The sequence below is a fragment of the Esox lucius genome, chromosome 7, assembly GCF_011004845.1.
Source record: "Esox lucius isolate fEsoLuc1 chromosome 7, fEsoLuc1.pri, whole genome shotgun sequence".
In the NCBI taxonomy this organism is placed as follows: domain Eukaryota; kingdom Metazoa; phylum Chordata; class Actinopteri; order Esociformes; family Esocidae; genus Esox; species Esox lucius.
The window spans coordinates 23,249,196-23,265,683 of NC_047575.1; the positions used below are offsets into that span (position 1 = coordinate 23,249,196).

General features: G+C 43.9%; 1 protein-coding gene across 1 annotated transcript; it reads left to right on the top strand.

The window, feature by feature from the left end:
- LOC105011005 (receptor-interacting serine-threonine kinase 4) lies at positions 1-12,528 on the top strand. Its single transcript, XM_010870729.3, is given in 11 exon segments — positions 1-337; positions 6,346-6,637; positions 7,532-7,680; positions 7,940-7,989; positions 8,771-8,852; positions 8,854-8,894; positions 8,897-8,926; positions 9,118-9,131; positions 9,133-9,225; positions 9,656-9,884; positions 10,486-12,528. Coding segments are annotated over 11 exon segments (2,541 nt in total). The 5' UTR covers positions 1-146; the 3' UTR covers positions 11,856-12,528.
- Positions 12,529-16,488: the final 3,960 nt, after the last annotated feature.

Sequence of the window (16,488 nt, forward strand, 5' to 3'; positions counted from 1 at the left end):
GCCAGACTGAGTGAGGCAAGAGGCTGAAAACAAGGAAAGGATCTCTCAGTATGCAGGTGTGTGTATGTTTAGTTTTTCTGAATGTCTGTTAGAAAGGGCAAAACATAACGACTTGGGGAATTCTACATTACTTACGCCTCTTCCTCATGATGGATATGGATGTTCCCAACCCTTTCCATGGAAATATGGGGCTGCTGAGAACCTTTGATTCCTCTGAGTTTGAGAGCTGGGAGAAGATCGGCTCGGGAGGCTTTGGACAAGTATACAAGGTCCGGCATGTACAGTGGAAAACATGGCTGGCTATCAAGTGCCCTCCCTGCCTTCAAGTAGATGACAAGTGAGTGGGAACATTTTGTAATCTGGGATTGATATTTTCTGGGTATGCCAATGTGATTTGAAGTATTTGAGGCTAGGCTACGATATCCGTTTCTTATCTCCAGTGGGCTTCAGAGTAAATATCTGTGCAATAGTTCCCTGAGGGTGTTAGGAGTGTACCTCTACTGGGACGTAAACTGGAAATCAGACATGTTCATTCAGCTGCGCGGACTCATCACATTGTGGGTATGTGATTAGTAGCACATTTCTATTATGTAAATGTTTTTAGGTGAACACTGGGCAGTCACTCCAGTCTTCTGTCACAATGGTGACAAAATAAACTTGAGCAATACACCTGTGATTGTTTGACTGACTCGTTGGTAAATGTTTGATCTTTTTCTATTTGATGGCCAGTCGTGTTCTGTTGTCCTGTGGCAAAGAAGATCCTTCCACCCCCTTTGGGGAAATTTAAGGGCCTCACCACTTCAATGCCCTAAGGCTGGATTTTGTGGTCCAGCAACAAAAATACACCAAATGAGCCCAATCAAACAGCCAGCTATCTGGCTCCATTAAACAAGCAAGACGCCTCGGGAGGGGCTCCTTTACACATCTCCTTTACATACCTGCTTGTCCCTTCCTTCAGAAGACCCTATTAGCTGATTCTATAATTTTTTATGCTTGAGAACAAGTTCCCTTTTGTAATTGTAGCCCCCCCCCAAAAAAAAAAAAAAAAAATATATATATATATAGTATTGCACACAAAACATGGCAACACTTCAAATGCAGACACATTTTTATTGTCAGCAATACTTTAAATTAGCTTAAAGACAAGACATTCCAAACTGAACTTTTTTTCCCAGCTTGTTCTATTTCTGTGAGGCATAAAAATGAAAGGCGGTTTTACCTAGTTCAGAAGCTACTTAAGCATAACGAGTAGTAACCAGCAGGGCTGTAGCTAACACGGGGAAAGCTGGCCACGATTCACGGGGCCCATGGCGTGGCAGGGCCATGATTGTAATAATGTCAGTGTGGTCTATGGTGAAGGGGCCCCGGGTATACGTCTTTTCAGGGGGCCCAAGATTTCCGGCGACGGCCCTGCTGCCAGGTCATGTGTTTTTGTGCTGTAATCTTGTTCTAACCTTGATAAGTGAAGTTAGATATGGTGAAAGTGTCTGGAAGAGCGCTATGAAAATGAACAATAGAGAATGCATATTTTCTTCCTTTCAGCAAGCAGTGTAATGAGAGTCAGATTCAAGCAGTATCAGAATCAGGCAAGATGGATTTCAGCTCTCCTGAGCCTGCAAGAAGTTGCTGCAATCAGGCAACGCAAATTGCTACAATTCCTCCCCATAACCCAGTGTGGCAACCCTCTCTCCAGCCTGTTTTTCTTCCAGAAGGGTTGGGATAAAATCAAAGGGAATTTTAGTTGGATTTTATGTACAACTGACACAGATAACCTAATCGTAAAGATATTTAATCCACTGTTTTATACTAACTAGTTGTTAGTTGTCAGCATTTTATCAGACATCTATAATATCCCGTTTATGTAGGAACTTGTCATAACCTTTTTTTTTTTTTTTTTACTCATTTTCTCCCTTCCCCAATGTCAGTTTATTGAGTGATACTTCCAAGTCTCATTGCAAGGTGTTCAAAGGAGTGGCTGTTTTCCCCCCCCACACTGCTCTTCCAATCAGGAAATTGTGCGGGTGACAAAGTGTGAGGACACGCGCAATCACTTGCTGACCTCTGTGCAAGCACCAAATCCCTGCTCACGGTGCGTCACGTCCTCTAGCCAAGGCTGGCCCATTTCCAGTGCCCATTCGGTTTTACAGCCACTCGTAAGCTAGCGGCACGGTCAATTATTTCAGAATTATGCTAGCATGCTGCCTCCTCTAATTCAACACTTCTTTGCCCTGCAGAGTGAATGACTAATGTCATTAGCAGAAGGAAGCTATGTCAGTTGTCCCATTCAGCAGAACAGCAGGTCATCATTCTTTCCTCCAACCTACCCTCTTCTTATCAGGGACTTCTGGAAATAAACAAACTATTTTTTAAGACACCCACTTTGGGTTTTATATATAGTATGTTGTTTATAAGTGCATAATCTATCAGTAAAATCACAGCCATACCTCACTTAGCAATTAAATTATAGTGAGTGGTTTTGATGACATGCAGTACATATCAACATATAACAGGGTTTTGACTCATCAACGCCACTTAGCCAAAATAACGTTAACGGAGGATTCCAAACCACCATCTTGGATGTAGTACACACTTGATTTCAAAATGAAGTATACTGAACATTTGAATGATTTACAACAAATTAGCTAAACTTAAGAATATGTGCAATATAATTTCAATCCTTTGGCAAAAAAAGTGTTATTTACTAAATGGTGACTTTATATTCACCTGCAGTAGTGATTAGTAGTACCTTTTTTGGGTCAAATTGAGGTGTTGAGCCATTGCAAACAATGAATTCAAGTGGGTTACAATGTGGTGCACTTCAATCATTTTGACTGTCATTTGAGAGCTTTTACAGCTTCAAAAACAATTGGTGGATCGGGTTGCACTACACTTAATTTTACTTGTGGCAATATATCCACAGACCAAGGACTGTTCTTCCTGCTGTTTACAACCTGTTTAATCATTTGGAGGAGGCAACACCTTAAAACTCCAATGTTATTAGAATGTGTTACTTCCCAATATTACTGATCTCAGGTCTCACTTCTCTACCCTGTTAAGCTTCTAAAACAAATAAAGTCCAGGGGGAAGTTAGTTAGCTTCGACAATGGCAAGCATTGACATCCTGTAATTCCTAGTAGCTAGACTCAAGTCACCCTCTGAACCTAAACGAAAGCTGGATTTTTACAGCTTTTACACATAAACTGTATTTTTCCTGCCTGCACCGTGTCCACAATCTTCTCACTCAAAGCCAGCTTTGTCTCATCGGGCCTTGTTTCCCCTCAACACAGCCTTCAGTTAAAGTTAAAAGAAGTGGCAGAACCAGTTTTGCTGGTCTCCTCAACTTAAAAGTGTGCTCAGGGTGAAGCCAGTGAATTAGTGGATGAGAGTCATCCCCTTAACCTGAATCCAAACATTTGCACAGATTTTTCTTGTTGTCAGATTTATTTGATAAGCATGTTTACAGTATTATTGAATTTGAATTACATTAATTTACCCCTCCAAACACAAAGCAATGGCTGCTCTAGGGATGTATAGAGTAAACTATAATTAATTAAGCCTGTTTTCTTATTTAGACCTTCATCAGCATGTTGAATTGACAATTGACAACCTTTGGACTACTCAATATTCCCAGTTAATATCCTCTTTTCCCATAACCTATTTCTAAACCTAAAACTAACCACTAAACAAAAAATATATTTTTGCTTTTGGCAACAGCAAAGAGAGAGTTGGTCAAATGTAATTTAAGTACACACACACACACACACACTATTCACAATATGAAAAAAGGCCCTATGTGGGAATTCAGTGGGCACAGGCTAACCCATAGTAATCCCACATCAAACCAACATGGACTAACACGTGGTAATCCCACATTACACCGACATGGGCTAACCCACAGTAATCCCACATCAGACCGACATGGGCTAACCCACAGTAATCCCACATCAGACCAACATGGGCTAACCCACAGTAATCCCACATCAGACCAACATGGGCTAACCCACAGTAATCCCACATCAGACCAACATGGGCTAACCCACAGTAATCCCACATCAGACCAACATGGGCTAACCCACAGTAATCCCCACATCAGACCAACATGGGCTAACCCACAGTAATCCCACATCAGACCAACATGGGCTAACCCACAGTAATCCCACATCAGACCAACATGGGCTAACCCACAGTAATCCCACATCAGACCAACATGGGCTAACCCACAGTAATCCCAAATCAGACCAACATGGGCTAACCCACAGTAATCCCACATCAGACCAACATGGGCTAACCCACAGTAATCCCACATCAGACCAACATGGGCTAACCCACCGTAATCCCACATTAGACCGGCATGGACTAACACACGGTAATCACACATCAGACCGACATGGACTAACATATGATAATCCAACAACAACCTGACACCACTATTTTGCTTTATCAAAGATTGCATCTGACAAATGAGAAACATACTTTCTTTCTAAAGAAAAAAATATATTAAAGTATGATATTAACTGCTTTATTGTGAGATGACCACACTGGGCAAATGCCTTGTGGTCCAAAATGGAGCTGATAAACAAAGAGAAATTGGCTAAATGTTGTCAATCAACACAGGGTCAGTTTTGTTTTTTCTACTTGGGCATTTGCCCAATGACATACAATCTTTTTCAGAAGTCCTCAGATGAGCGAAAAAAAAATCCTAATTGGTCTGAATTTTTAAATGCAGACTTTTCTTTCGCACATTTGGCCCGCATGTCTTTTTCGTGAATGTGTTGTGAGATGTGTCTGCTGTGGTTGACGATGATAGGCTAGACGTCTCTGTTTGAGTCTGCTAGTCTAGCCTGACTGATAAAGGTAACAGGCAATTGTGCAAAAGTTGAGCAACTAGAACACAAAGAACAAAAGGTTGGTTGTGTTTATTCACAAAGGGCTAGAACCGTTCTCACTGAGGAATGCCATTAAGGCCTGGCTGCATATACCCGGAGAATCTCTGTCCCATAAATGTATCTTGTGTGTACGGGCTCACTGATTCATTGCACTGTCAGGGAGACAGGTTAACCCTGCAAAACAAACATTAATCATTAGAAGTTGAATTTTGTGTCAATGATAAAAGGGATTGCAAATGATACTTTGCCCTTCAAGGGAAACTTTGACATAGATTCATATTTGAGGTAAACAACTCTACTAGTCTTAGTTTGAAATGTTTTTAGAGTTTGTTCGCAATGCAGTTTTGTGTCTCAGAACGCATTTTCAATTTATACATTTTGACAATGGTTATAATGTTAATTCCAGGCTGGGACAGTGATGGATAATGGCTAATTTGTTACAGCAGCTAAGCTAAAATATGTACATTTTCTTATGGATCATATTGCAATTCAGTTTGTCTTTGTACATACATAGGCAGAAATAGCAGTTTCATGCTAAAAATTATTTGAGTTAACAGTGAAATTGGCCTTTACTGCTATGGTGCTTAGAATCTGCACTGAGAAACATATACATAACATCCTCAATAGATGGTAACAAAACATTATAACGTTTATTTTGAAGAGAATTTCCTAAATCTTAGATCCAAGTTTGCTGTCATGTTAGTGCTATTTAAAGTAACATTACTTAGCCCTCCCCAGATGGACTCCGGAGCCAGTGTGCATCCTACTTCATAAGTGAATACACTACATTGAGGTTTTCCAGAAACTACTATGTCTAACTGAGCCATTTATTTTTTTGTGGCACCACTGACAGATTATAATTTTTTTTAAATGCATGGGAGTCTTTTTTTTACATTTTAAAGCATGAACAGGAAAGACTGGACAAAGAAACAAAACAAACAAAAACAATAGAGAAATGAAAGTGTCACTTTGTGACAATGAAAGTGTTACTTTGTCACTTTGCGACCATGAAGGTTGTGTTTCCTACATTTTTGCCTCAAACAGTTGGAGCCCTACAGACATATTTTTATTAACTGTATACTGCAGTTGTCCATGGCAGAAGAGGACTGATAGTCAAATTTGATTTGGAATAAAAATATTATGGAGTATGTGGAAAAGTCACCAACAAAAGTTCAAATGGATTTTTGTAACTTTGTTACATATTTTCTATAATGTACATTTTAAATCACACAGTGTTGTGAAAAGGTGGATTGAAATCAATTGGAACAAGTACAGCATTAACAGTTAAAACAATTCAAGAATGGGTTGTTGGATGTTGACAGATGGGACACTAGGGCAGCTAGACAGAAATAATCTCATCTGTTCAGTCATAAAAGACAACCTAACAGTCAGTTTGTGCACTATGTGATGTGTTGAAGCCTATTAAGTAAGTTCACACGGAGGTATATACACTCTGTAGGGAACGAGCAGAGCTGCTGGAAGAGGCTAAGAAGATGGAGGCGGCTAAGTTTCGCTACATCCTGCCAGTGTATGGGATCTGCGGCGACCATCAGGGCCTGGTGATGGAGTACATGGAGACGGGCTCCCTGGAGACCCTGCTGGCTGCTGAGCCGCTGCCATGGCAACTGCGCTTCAGAATAATCCACGAGACGGCAGTGGGCATGAACTTCCTGCACTGCATGAGCCCGCCCCTCCTACACCTGGACCTCAAACCTGCTAACATCCTACTGGACGCACACTACCACGTCAAGGTGAGACACGACTGCTAATGTGTGCACGTGTTGACACGGGTGCGCGCTGTGGGTGGAGCTTGCACCTTTCAGACCATTGTTCCCAAACAAACATTGCACACTGCAAATAGACAGTGCAGCGGTTCTTAATCTACCTGTCTGGTAAACTGGACAAACTGAACCAAGCGCCACTGCTTCCCTTAATGTTACCACTGCTACCAGTTGAGCAGATCGGCAGAACACGTAGCCACAGGATTATGTCATGGTGTGTTATGCTGAGTCATGGTCTTAAGAGGCAGGGTAGTAAACGCCCGAGTCTTTTCTGCCAAATTAATATAGACAATTTAATTGGCATGAAAATAAAATCAACACACTATCAAATGTTAGGCAAGTCCAATGTTACCCTAAATTTACCATCTAATGGTTGGGTGACTAATCAGAGGTGGAGGTTTTGAAGAAATGGGTGGGAACCTTCCGCCACTTGGTCTGTTTTAGTGCCTTGATGTAAACACGTAGCCTGGGCCTGTCTATACAGGCTGAGTTCTGAAGTCTGCCAACACTGTCTGAATGCGATCGGCCTCTCACCCACGCATGTAACTCACAGGAAAACAGGGCCTGAACTCCTGGCACGAGAGGTAAGGCGACCTATGACTAACTTCACCCGTAGGCTGGCGGCCGAGCCCTCATCGTACTGTATGCCGCCAGAGTCACGATGATGGCAGAGGCATCAGGATGTGTCCGAGCCTGAGGGTGCTTTGCCTCCACCACCAAAGCCTTAACAAAAATGGGTCTCAAAAGTTCCGGAATGTTCTTTTACGTTGACTTGATATGTGCTGTCTGTCCCGTCACATATCAGATTTAGCTTTTTATTCCTAACAAGATGTTATTTTCTCTAACTCCCATCAAACCATTCAGATATCTGATTTTGGTCTGGCTCGTTGGAATGGCTTATCCAGAGCTGATGAAATCAGCCATGATGGGTTCTGTGGCACCATTGCCTACCTGCCGCCGGAGAGCATCCTCGAGAAAGACAGGGTGTCAGACACCAAGCATGATGTCTACAGGTGCATTGCTATTCTTTCCAGCTCTCTGACCTTGACTGTCAGAGTAGAACATCATCTGTTAAGCGTTTAGTCAGTTTTAGTCATTGTTTTTATTAGATTTTGTTTTTACTTCACTCCTGCATTGTTTGTTTTAAAATGTTATTTCAATAACATAGAATGTATTTAAATGAATCAGTAATAAAAGTAATGCCTGGAGAATAATTTGTCATTTCTGATAATGACTTAATGTTGAACTGTGGTTTTCCGCTTTGTGTTATAGCTTTTCCATAGTAATCTGGGGAATTCTCACACAGAAGAAACCTTACCAAGGTGAGACATGCTGTGGAAATTTGGATTTGTGTGTAACTTATTTGGTTTTCCTTTACATTTTTCAGAGACATCGTAGTCCTTTAAGGTTTGTCTCATACGATTCATTCCTTGTCTTTCTATCACTCAAATGGCCAGGTTTTTGAACCGAACTAAGCCTGTTTATTATATTTAATTCTAGTGACATGAGTACCCAGGTTTGGCCGGCATCTTATTCAATGAAAGTAACGATCATTAAGCCACAGTGTACATATTGACAATGCTGTTGAATGTTTACCTGCAGGCAGGCAGGCAGGCAGGCAGGCAGGCAGGCAGGCAGGCAGGTGTTTTTCCCAAGCATATCAAGTACCTTTTGAGCTACAGCAATTGGGCATTGTTGGAAGCATTTGATCAGGACAGCTACAACATTGGCATGGATGCCCGTGTCTGCATTATAATGAATGCCTACAAAATGTCCTCCTCCCACATTCCTTCTACTTCTGTTGAAGGGAATGGGGCAAAAACTACAATATCAGACCGAGTGATCTGAGGTTAACTTCTCTGCCTGTTGACTTTTAATCATTGACTGGCCTAGTTGGCTGGTCCCAGCAGCCGATAACAAGAGCCCATGACCAGAAGGAAGTCAAAGCCATTTTTCTAGCACTGACGTGGGAGCCAACCCAAGCAGGCTGGCTTGGCTAATAAACAGTAGATGGATGAATTGATGAGACCAAGTGAATGTTTTCAATGTGTGTTACGCGTTGTCCTGTGTGTGACTGTTTGGTTTCTGTCTTCCATTCGCCAGGCGAGAACAACATCTTGCAGATCATGGTGAAAGTGGTGAGAGGTGGGCGTCCTGACCTCAGTGTCGTTCCCCGGAGTCGTCCCAGCCTGCGCTGGGTTCCTGAGCCTCATGCAGTGTTGCTGGGCCCTTCACCAGATGCTCGACCCAACTTCCAGGGTGAGCAGGGACCCCAGTGGTTCTAATGAATGGGTGCTTGTGCTTCAGCAATTGCAATAAGGGCCCAATTAAAGTTACCGCAGAATCCTCAATTTACTAAACACACAGCTCTCTGAGAAGTTGGAAATTAAACCACGGGAAGCTATCAGTTCAAACAACCAGACCCTTTTTTCTCCCCTCCTACTCTCCAGAAATCACATCCAGTAGCTGAGGAGCTGTGTTCTAAACCCCAAGAGGAGTCCAAGATCCAAAACACTGAGCTTGAGAATAACCATTGTTCTGGACTAACAATTGACCAGGTATATGCTCTACAGAACATTTGCTCATACATTCTGAGTGCTTCCTTGTGGTTGACTAGGACTTGTTATTGTTTTGAGAAGACATACAGTCAGGTCAATGTTTGATCCTGGCAAAAAATGTTATCACAGCATAAGAATGTTGTCCAGCAGCATTACTTAACTAAGTGAACACTGCTGTGTCACATCCACGGTGCTGGGTACTGGGTGTACTTAACTGGAGCTTAACATCCGGTTAGTAGATAAGGATGGAAATGACTGGTGTTATTGTGCAATGTTTGAAGATGATGTACTGATGAACATAAGCAGGCTTGCAGAAAGCCATGACTCAGAAAGACTGAGTGTGAAAGGAAAACTATAAACAACTTGTCAAGTTGAAGGTTGTCAAGGGGCCCAAGGAGATGTACTTCTAACATAGGTTCTTCTCTAACAGAATAAAGAGAAGAAGCCGGTCAGGCCGAAGTCGGACATGCTGCCAGAGAAAGACTACAGCCTGTCAGAGTTGCTGAGCCAGGTGGATTCCGGGATATCTCAGAGTTTTGATCGTGTAACGGAGGACAAAGACAACACCAGCAAGAGACTATCTGGGATCTCTTCTGTGGATTCTGCCTTCTCCTCTCAAGACTCCATCACCCTTTCCTTTGAGAAATATAGTACATGTGGTAAGACTTGACAGTACCTGTGGCTGCTAACAGAATGGTTACATCCAGGGATGAAAGTAAGCCAGTGGGGTTCATCCTGGCGTCACAGCAAAAGGAATAGTGGGGGTACGCTGTCCGGCTGAAGCATATCACAAAAATTGTATTACTTTTACACAATTATTTAGTATAACTGTATGTTAGCAGTTGTCTCTATCCATTCATCAAATTGTGGGGTGCCTCGTGCCTGTTTAATTCTGGAATTAGAATGACATCGTACAAACATGCCCTGGTGTAAGAATGACCTTTAAGTTGCTTAACCATGCCCAGGTTACAGCATGACAGGTCCCATTTGGGTAATCACCCTGGTTATAACATGACAGGTTCCATTTGGGTAATCACCCTGGTTTATAACATGGACAGGTTCCATTTGGGTAATCACCCTGGTTATAACATGACAGGTTCCATTTTGGTAATAACCCCTGGTTATAACATAGTAGGTCCCGTACCAGTGAGACATTGCATCTGCTCTCATCCCCGGTTATATCTTCCTCACATGGCAGTAAGGTCAAAAATATTTCGTTTTCTAAAATATGTGACTAATCTACTGTTTTCTGATGTTTAGACTCTGGGGAGGTGCAGAAGAAGAAGCTGTGTGATGCAATTCGTAACAAGGACATGTCCAAGCTGATGAAGATCCTGCAGCCTCAAGACGTGGACCTCCTATTGGACGGGGGCTGCAGCCTGCTCCACCACGCGGTCACGCAGGGCAACGAGGAGGCGGTCAAGTTCCTGCTCCTCAGCCACGCCAACACCAACCTGGCCAACGCTCGTGGCTCAACGCCTCTCCACCTGGCCACAGAGAAGCACCAGAAGGGCCTGGCTGAGCTGCTGCTGGGCCGCCGGAGCACCAACGCCAACGCCCGGGATGAGGACCAATACACCGCCTTGCACTGTGCCGCTCAGAACGGAGACGAGGCCATCGCCCGCCTGCTGCTGGACCGAGGCGCCTCCATCAACGAGACAGACGCCCAGGGCCGCACGCCTGCCCACATCGCCTGCCAGCACGGCCATGAGAACGTGGTCAGGGTGCTGCTGAGCCGCGGGGCAGACATCCACGTGAGGGGCAGGGACGACTGGACGCCACTTCACCTGGCTGCCTGGCAGGGACACCTGGGCATCGTCAAGCTCCTGGTGAAACAGGCTGGGGCAGACGTAGATGGGCAGACCACTGATGGTCGCACACCGCTCCACCTGGCCTCCCAGAGGGGACAGTACAGGGTGGCCAGGATCCTGATTGAATTGCGGGCAGACGTCCATGTGACCTCTATGGGCCTCCAGACCCCCCTGCATGTGGCGGCTGAGACGGGCCACACCAGCACTTCCCGCCTCCTGGTCAAGCATGGTGCGGACATCCACGCCCGCACCGCCCAGGGCCTCTCCGCCCTCCACCTTGCTGCCCAACAGGGCCACCTGGCAACAGTGAAGATGCTGATTGAAGAAGGGGCAGACCCTTACTGCACCAATCAGAACCTACGTACCCCCTGCCACCTGGCGGCAGAAGGGGGGCACTGTGAGGTATTCAAAGAGCTTCTGTTGAACTGTCCTGAGGGTGGCAGTCTGTCAGATCACCAGGGCCTCACTCCATTGCACCTCTCTGTAAGGGGAGGCTACACAGATATAACCAACATGCTGCTGGCACAGGGGGTGGAGCTATCACAGGAAGTACCCCAGGACTCCATCTCCCTGCATACATTGGGGATACCACATGACTCCACAGCGCTACCACAGGAAGTACCACAAGAAGTACCACAGGACTCCATCCCCCTGGACACATTGCAGTTAGCAACGGCGGACTGCCCAAAGCTCCAGGATTGTGAGCCAAGCTCACTGGTCACGCACCTGCAGAGAAAGGTTGTGATCTTGAAACTGACAGAACGTGAGTGTAACGATTGTCCACTGGTGGAATGTGTCCCTCAGCTCCCGGAGTCATGATAACATTGGATTGTATAGAACTGACCTGGAATTGAACACTTTCAAAGATCTCTTCTTTCCCAATGGATGTGATGGTGACTGAGCTAAAGAGACCAGCCGTTGGGATTGTTTTTGTACATAGTATTTTAATTAATTGAGTATTATAATGATTGTCATTATTATTATGTCAGACTATGATTCATTGCTAGATGTTGTTATTATTATTTGATGCTTTGGACCTCTTAATGCCCTGCAATCTTTCTTTACATACTTTGGCAACTTGTCAGTTAAGGATCAGTTTAATGTAAATATGTACACTATATGTAGTCAAACCATTAGTTCATTCATTAAGACCCTTTTCCAGTAAAAACATATACTATAAAATGTAAAGGAAAACATAACAAAATCACCCATGGAGCATCAACAGCAGTCTGCATCATTTTCCTATTTTTCACTTCAACAACAGTAAATACAAATTATTAGATGTAATTATGCTCTTCAGGTTTTGTTATATGGATCTATATTTTTAATAGTAAAAATGTCTACTTTGCATGTGCACGTAGAATTGTTAGAATTGAATATTGACATTATCTGTGGAATGCCATTTGTATTTTCCATTCCTGTCTAGCTACTTCAGCTGTTATTTTTACATATGTCCATAAGCTATATTCTCTAATAAACAACTTTGTCAGTGTGTGGGTGTGTGGGTGTGGGTGTGTGTGTGGGTGGGTGTGTGCACAAGGAAAAGGTTTAGGGCTAAGAAACAGTGAACATGGATTTCTCACTCAAGGTTGGGTCTCTACATGGATGGAGAATAAAGCCTGCATAAAGATTTTGATTGTGGAAAGTTTTATTCAGCAGGTCCCAACTAGGAAAAATTAGATTTTCGGCTTAGTGGTTAGGTTTAAGGGAAAAGTACAATTGGGCTTAGTGTTAGAATTAAAGTTACACCGAGATTTAGGCATTACAGGTTATGTTTATGGTTAGGCATTAATGCTAGGTTAGGTTTTGGCATAAATGTTAGGTTACTAAGGTTAGGGGATTTCTGGGTTTTACATCCCCTCAAGGGTAGAAAAACAAATGTTATGTGTGCAATGAGTGAAAGAATATTGGGCATTCTCAATGCCAGACAGAATGGGCATGTCTCTATCTGCGCCTGGCTTTAGTCTTATCTGTGCTGCATACCTTTTTCCCCAGACCCCACAGAGCATTCTCAACTTGGCAGCAGCCATGGGAACTGCCCTCAGGGGGGATCGCAGGCCAGCCAGGTGGATGCGGGGGATGGGGTACTTGACATACTTGACTTCCCAGGCTGTTGGCTCATTCCTCAGACCACTTAAATTTCTCATCACTCTCCTAAACCAACACGCCATCCTTGACATTGATGCTTGCAGGGCTGGGACTCTTTAGGAGCTGTAACCCGAGTCTGGAGTCCTCCTAAGGAGTTCTAACCTGAGTCTGGAGTCCTCCTATGGAGCTGTAACCCGAGTCTGGAGTCCTCCTAAGGAGTTCTAACCTGAGTCTGGAGTCCTCCTATGGAGCTGTAACCCGAGTCTGGAGTCCTCCTGAGCCGACCGCAGATGATCCTTGTAATTGCCCTGTTTTTACAGCTCATGTTTGTGGGGCTCCACTAAACTTTTGTATAATCGGAGGCTTTGGGGGGGGAGGGGTGTGTGTGTGTTGCCAAGTGATCCTCTATAGAAGATAATTTGCTGCCATTACTCAATCTTCCCTCTTCTATTGCAGTTCTATTATGTTCCTTTACTCTAGGCTACCTTTTCTTTATACTCTACACAGTGGCTGGTTGTTCAGGTACACTCCCTCTTGGGAATTGAACCGTCCCACCCTTATAGTGTTTGATGAATAAGTAGAGCACATTATTTAAATGGATTTGAGTTTTAAACCTCTCCTGGGATTAACACACTGCTATGACTCATTGCTCCCTCTAAATGGCCCTCATCTGTACTTTGTGACAATATTATTCATATTTTTGTTCATGCAGCAAACAAAGTCCCACTCAGATACATCATCTACTTGTTGGCTTTTTTAATGAACCATTGAGTAACCATTGAGTAACTCCACAATTCAATGATAACACTTTGGTAATAAAAAACAAAATGTTTGATTAAGCCTGGGAATGAAAATTAGGCTATAAGCTATGGTTATGTAAGTGCTCCTTGTTAATGTGCACTCTGTTGTCTCCTATGATGCTGCTGGGAACATTGTCCAGACAACTCGAGGTGACACATGCTGCCCACATTACAGAAGAACTCCATGCCAGACTTCTGTGTTGCGATGGCAATACCTACAGATCTGTCTGATCCCTGGGCTTCCAGCATTTTCCCCATGCAGGCCCCTATACCCTCCTGACCTAGGGACTGGTCTAGGGAGTGAACCAGACCTAGGGACTGGTCTAGGGAGTGATCCAGACCTCGGGACTGGTCTGGGGAGTGGTCCTGACCTGGGGAATGGATTAGGAAGTGGTCCTGGCCTAGGGACTGGTCTAGGGATTAATCATGGTGTGGGGATTGGACCAGGGAGCGATCCTGACCTAGGGACTGGTCTAGGGAGTGGTCCTGACCTAGGGACTGGTCTAGGGAGTGGACCTGACCTAGGGACTGCTCTAGAGAGTGGTCTTGACCCAGGAACTGGTCTAGGGATTGATCCTAACCTGGGGACTGGACTAGGGAGCGATCCTGACCTAGGGACTGGTCTAAGGAGCGGTCCTGGCCTAGGGACTGATCTAGGGAGTGATCCTGACCTTGGGACTGGTCTAGGGAGTGATCCTGACATAGAGACTGCTATAGGGAGTGGTCCTGACCTAGGGAGTTGTCTAAAGTGTGATCCTGTCCTGAACCGTGCTGGGCGGGGCTGGACAGCACTCCCTAGAGCAGTGGAATACTCAGCCCAGCCTCCGTCTGCAGGCTGGGTTCAGCCTCAGGCTCGCAGTGGAAGATCTTCATCTCTGCCTCAAGGGATGTGACTGCAGGTATGGAAAAGTCCCCTAACCCATTCAAGGACATCACCTGGGTCAGAAGGCCCTGGGAGACTGTGGCAGATTGCGGGTTATTTCTCTGAAACTGGAACAAGGGGACACAAGAGCCTGCCTGGAAGACCCCTGGAACATGCTGTTGCCCGGCCTGGTGAATTACTGTTTTCAGCCTGAGGAAGTATGCCAACAGAGGCTTGATGGACTGTTGTGGAGAAAATCTTCTGGGCCCTACTGCATGGTGTGGCCAGAAGAACCAGGAGTCTCTAGCCTGGTATGCCATCCCGTAGGACACAGGCCTGTCTGTGGCGTCCTGGTGTTTGAGAAGCTGGTGGGCCAGAGTGGGATAGGTGGCCCTGGGTTCTCCAGGTCCCTGTCCTTGGGTAGTACACCCGGGGGGACAGTGAAGCCATGTCCCCTGCTGTGGCCACATGTATGGATCCTGCATATACATGGCAGAGGGCCCAGCTAAGGGGATTACTGATCTCATTCCATGCACTGGACAGAGATTAATATGCAATGTCAACAAACAAGCTATTATGTTTGCTAAACAAGCTATTTTTACATGACTAGTAATTATGTTCAAGTGGTGAATAGGCCTCAACCTGGAGAAAGGCCATCAGTTATTCTGACAGGAGGAAATTGTTTTTTTGAGGTTAGGAATTGAGACACGGCACTAGAAAAGTAGATGGTGAACGGTCATCCTGTTGAAATGCAAGTGATTTCTGAACATTCTGTTTGGTATTGTTCCTTTGGCAACCATGCTCTATTGACAAAGGACCTTGTGACATAGGATTTTTGTGTGAACTATTTTGGTTTGATTCAAATGATTATTTGTACTGTTGCTGCCGTTAGTGCTGCCATGGAAACCAAGTTACATTAATCTTTTGAAATTCTAAAGATCCTTCAACTTTTGACTACAAATCATAATAATTAATTGAATTCTTAAACCACTTTTCTCACACACCATGTCATATCTAATAGTGGTCTATTTCAGTTGACAACATATCATGCATTACCAGCCCATAGATGATTCCACACTATCTTGTATTAATTGGAAACAAGATGGTTGCTGGGCATTTCAAATAAAGGCTTTGCTGAACATTAATGGGCCAGATTTGATAGATTTTTCTACACTGACCATAATGTGTAGCATAGGAGATTGGCAATTAGCATTTGTTATGGAATGAATTTCTTCAGAAGCTGTCACATTTTTAAAAGCAATTTCAAAAAGGGATTATTTGAAAGTGGTAACATAACAGTAGCCTCCCATTTCTTACTCCCAAGCTGACTGACTGACAAGTACAGTCTATTTAAATTTTGCTCATTGTATTAAAATGTAAACACACATCTGTTTATTCGATACAACATCTTGAAATTACTGGCCAGTAAATATCTCACTGTTGAAAGTTCATATTTTCTTAAAGATTAGACGTCTGAACTGGCCAATCAACAGTTAACTCACATTAAAATATTTTGACTATTATTAGCACATTCTATTTTTGAGATACGCCCTGACCATTTCTACACAGAAAAGCTGCCTTTTACTATAATTAATTTAACCTATGTGGAGAAAAAAACTTTTCACTCACATGGTGATTCAATACAGGTCATATTTCTTTGAAATTTGGAAAACCTGGCAAGGTACTTATAAGAAGCTGAAAC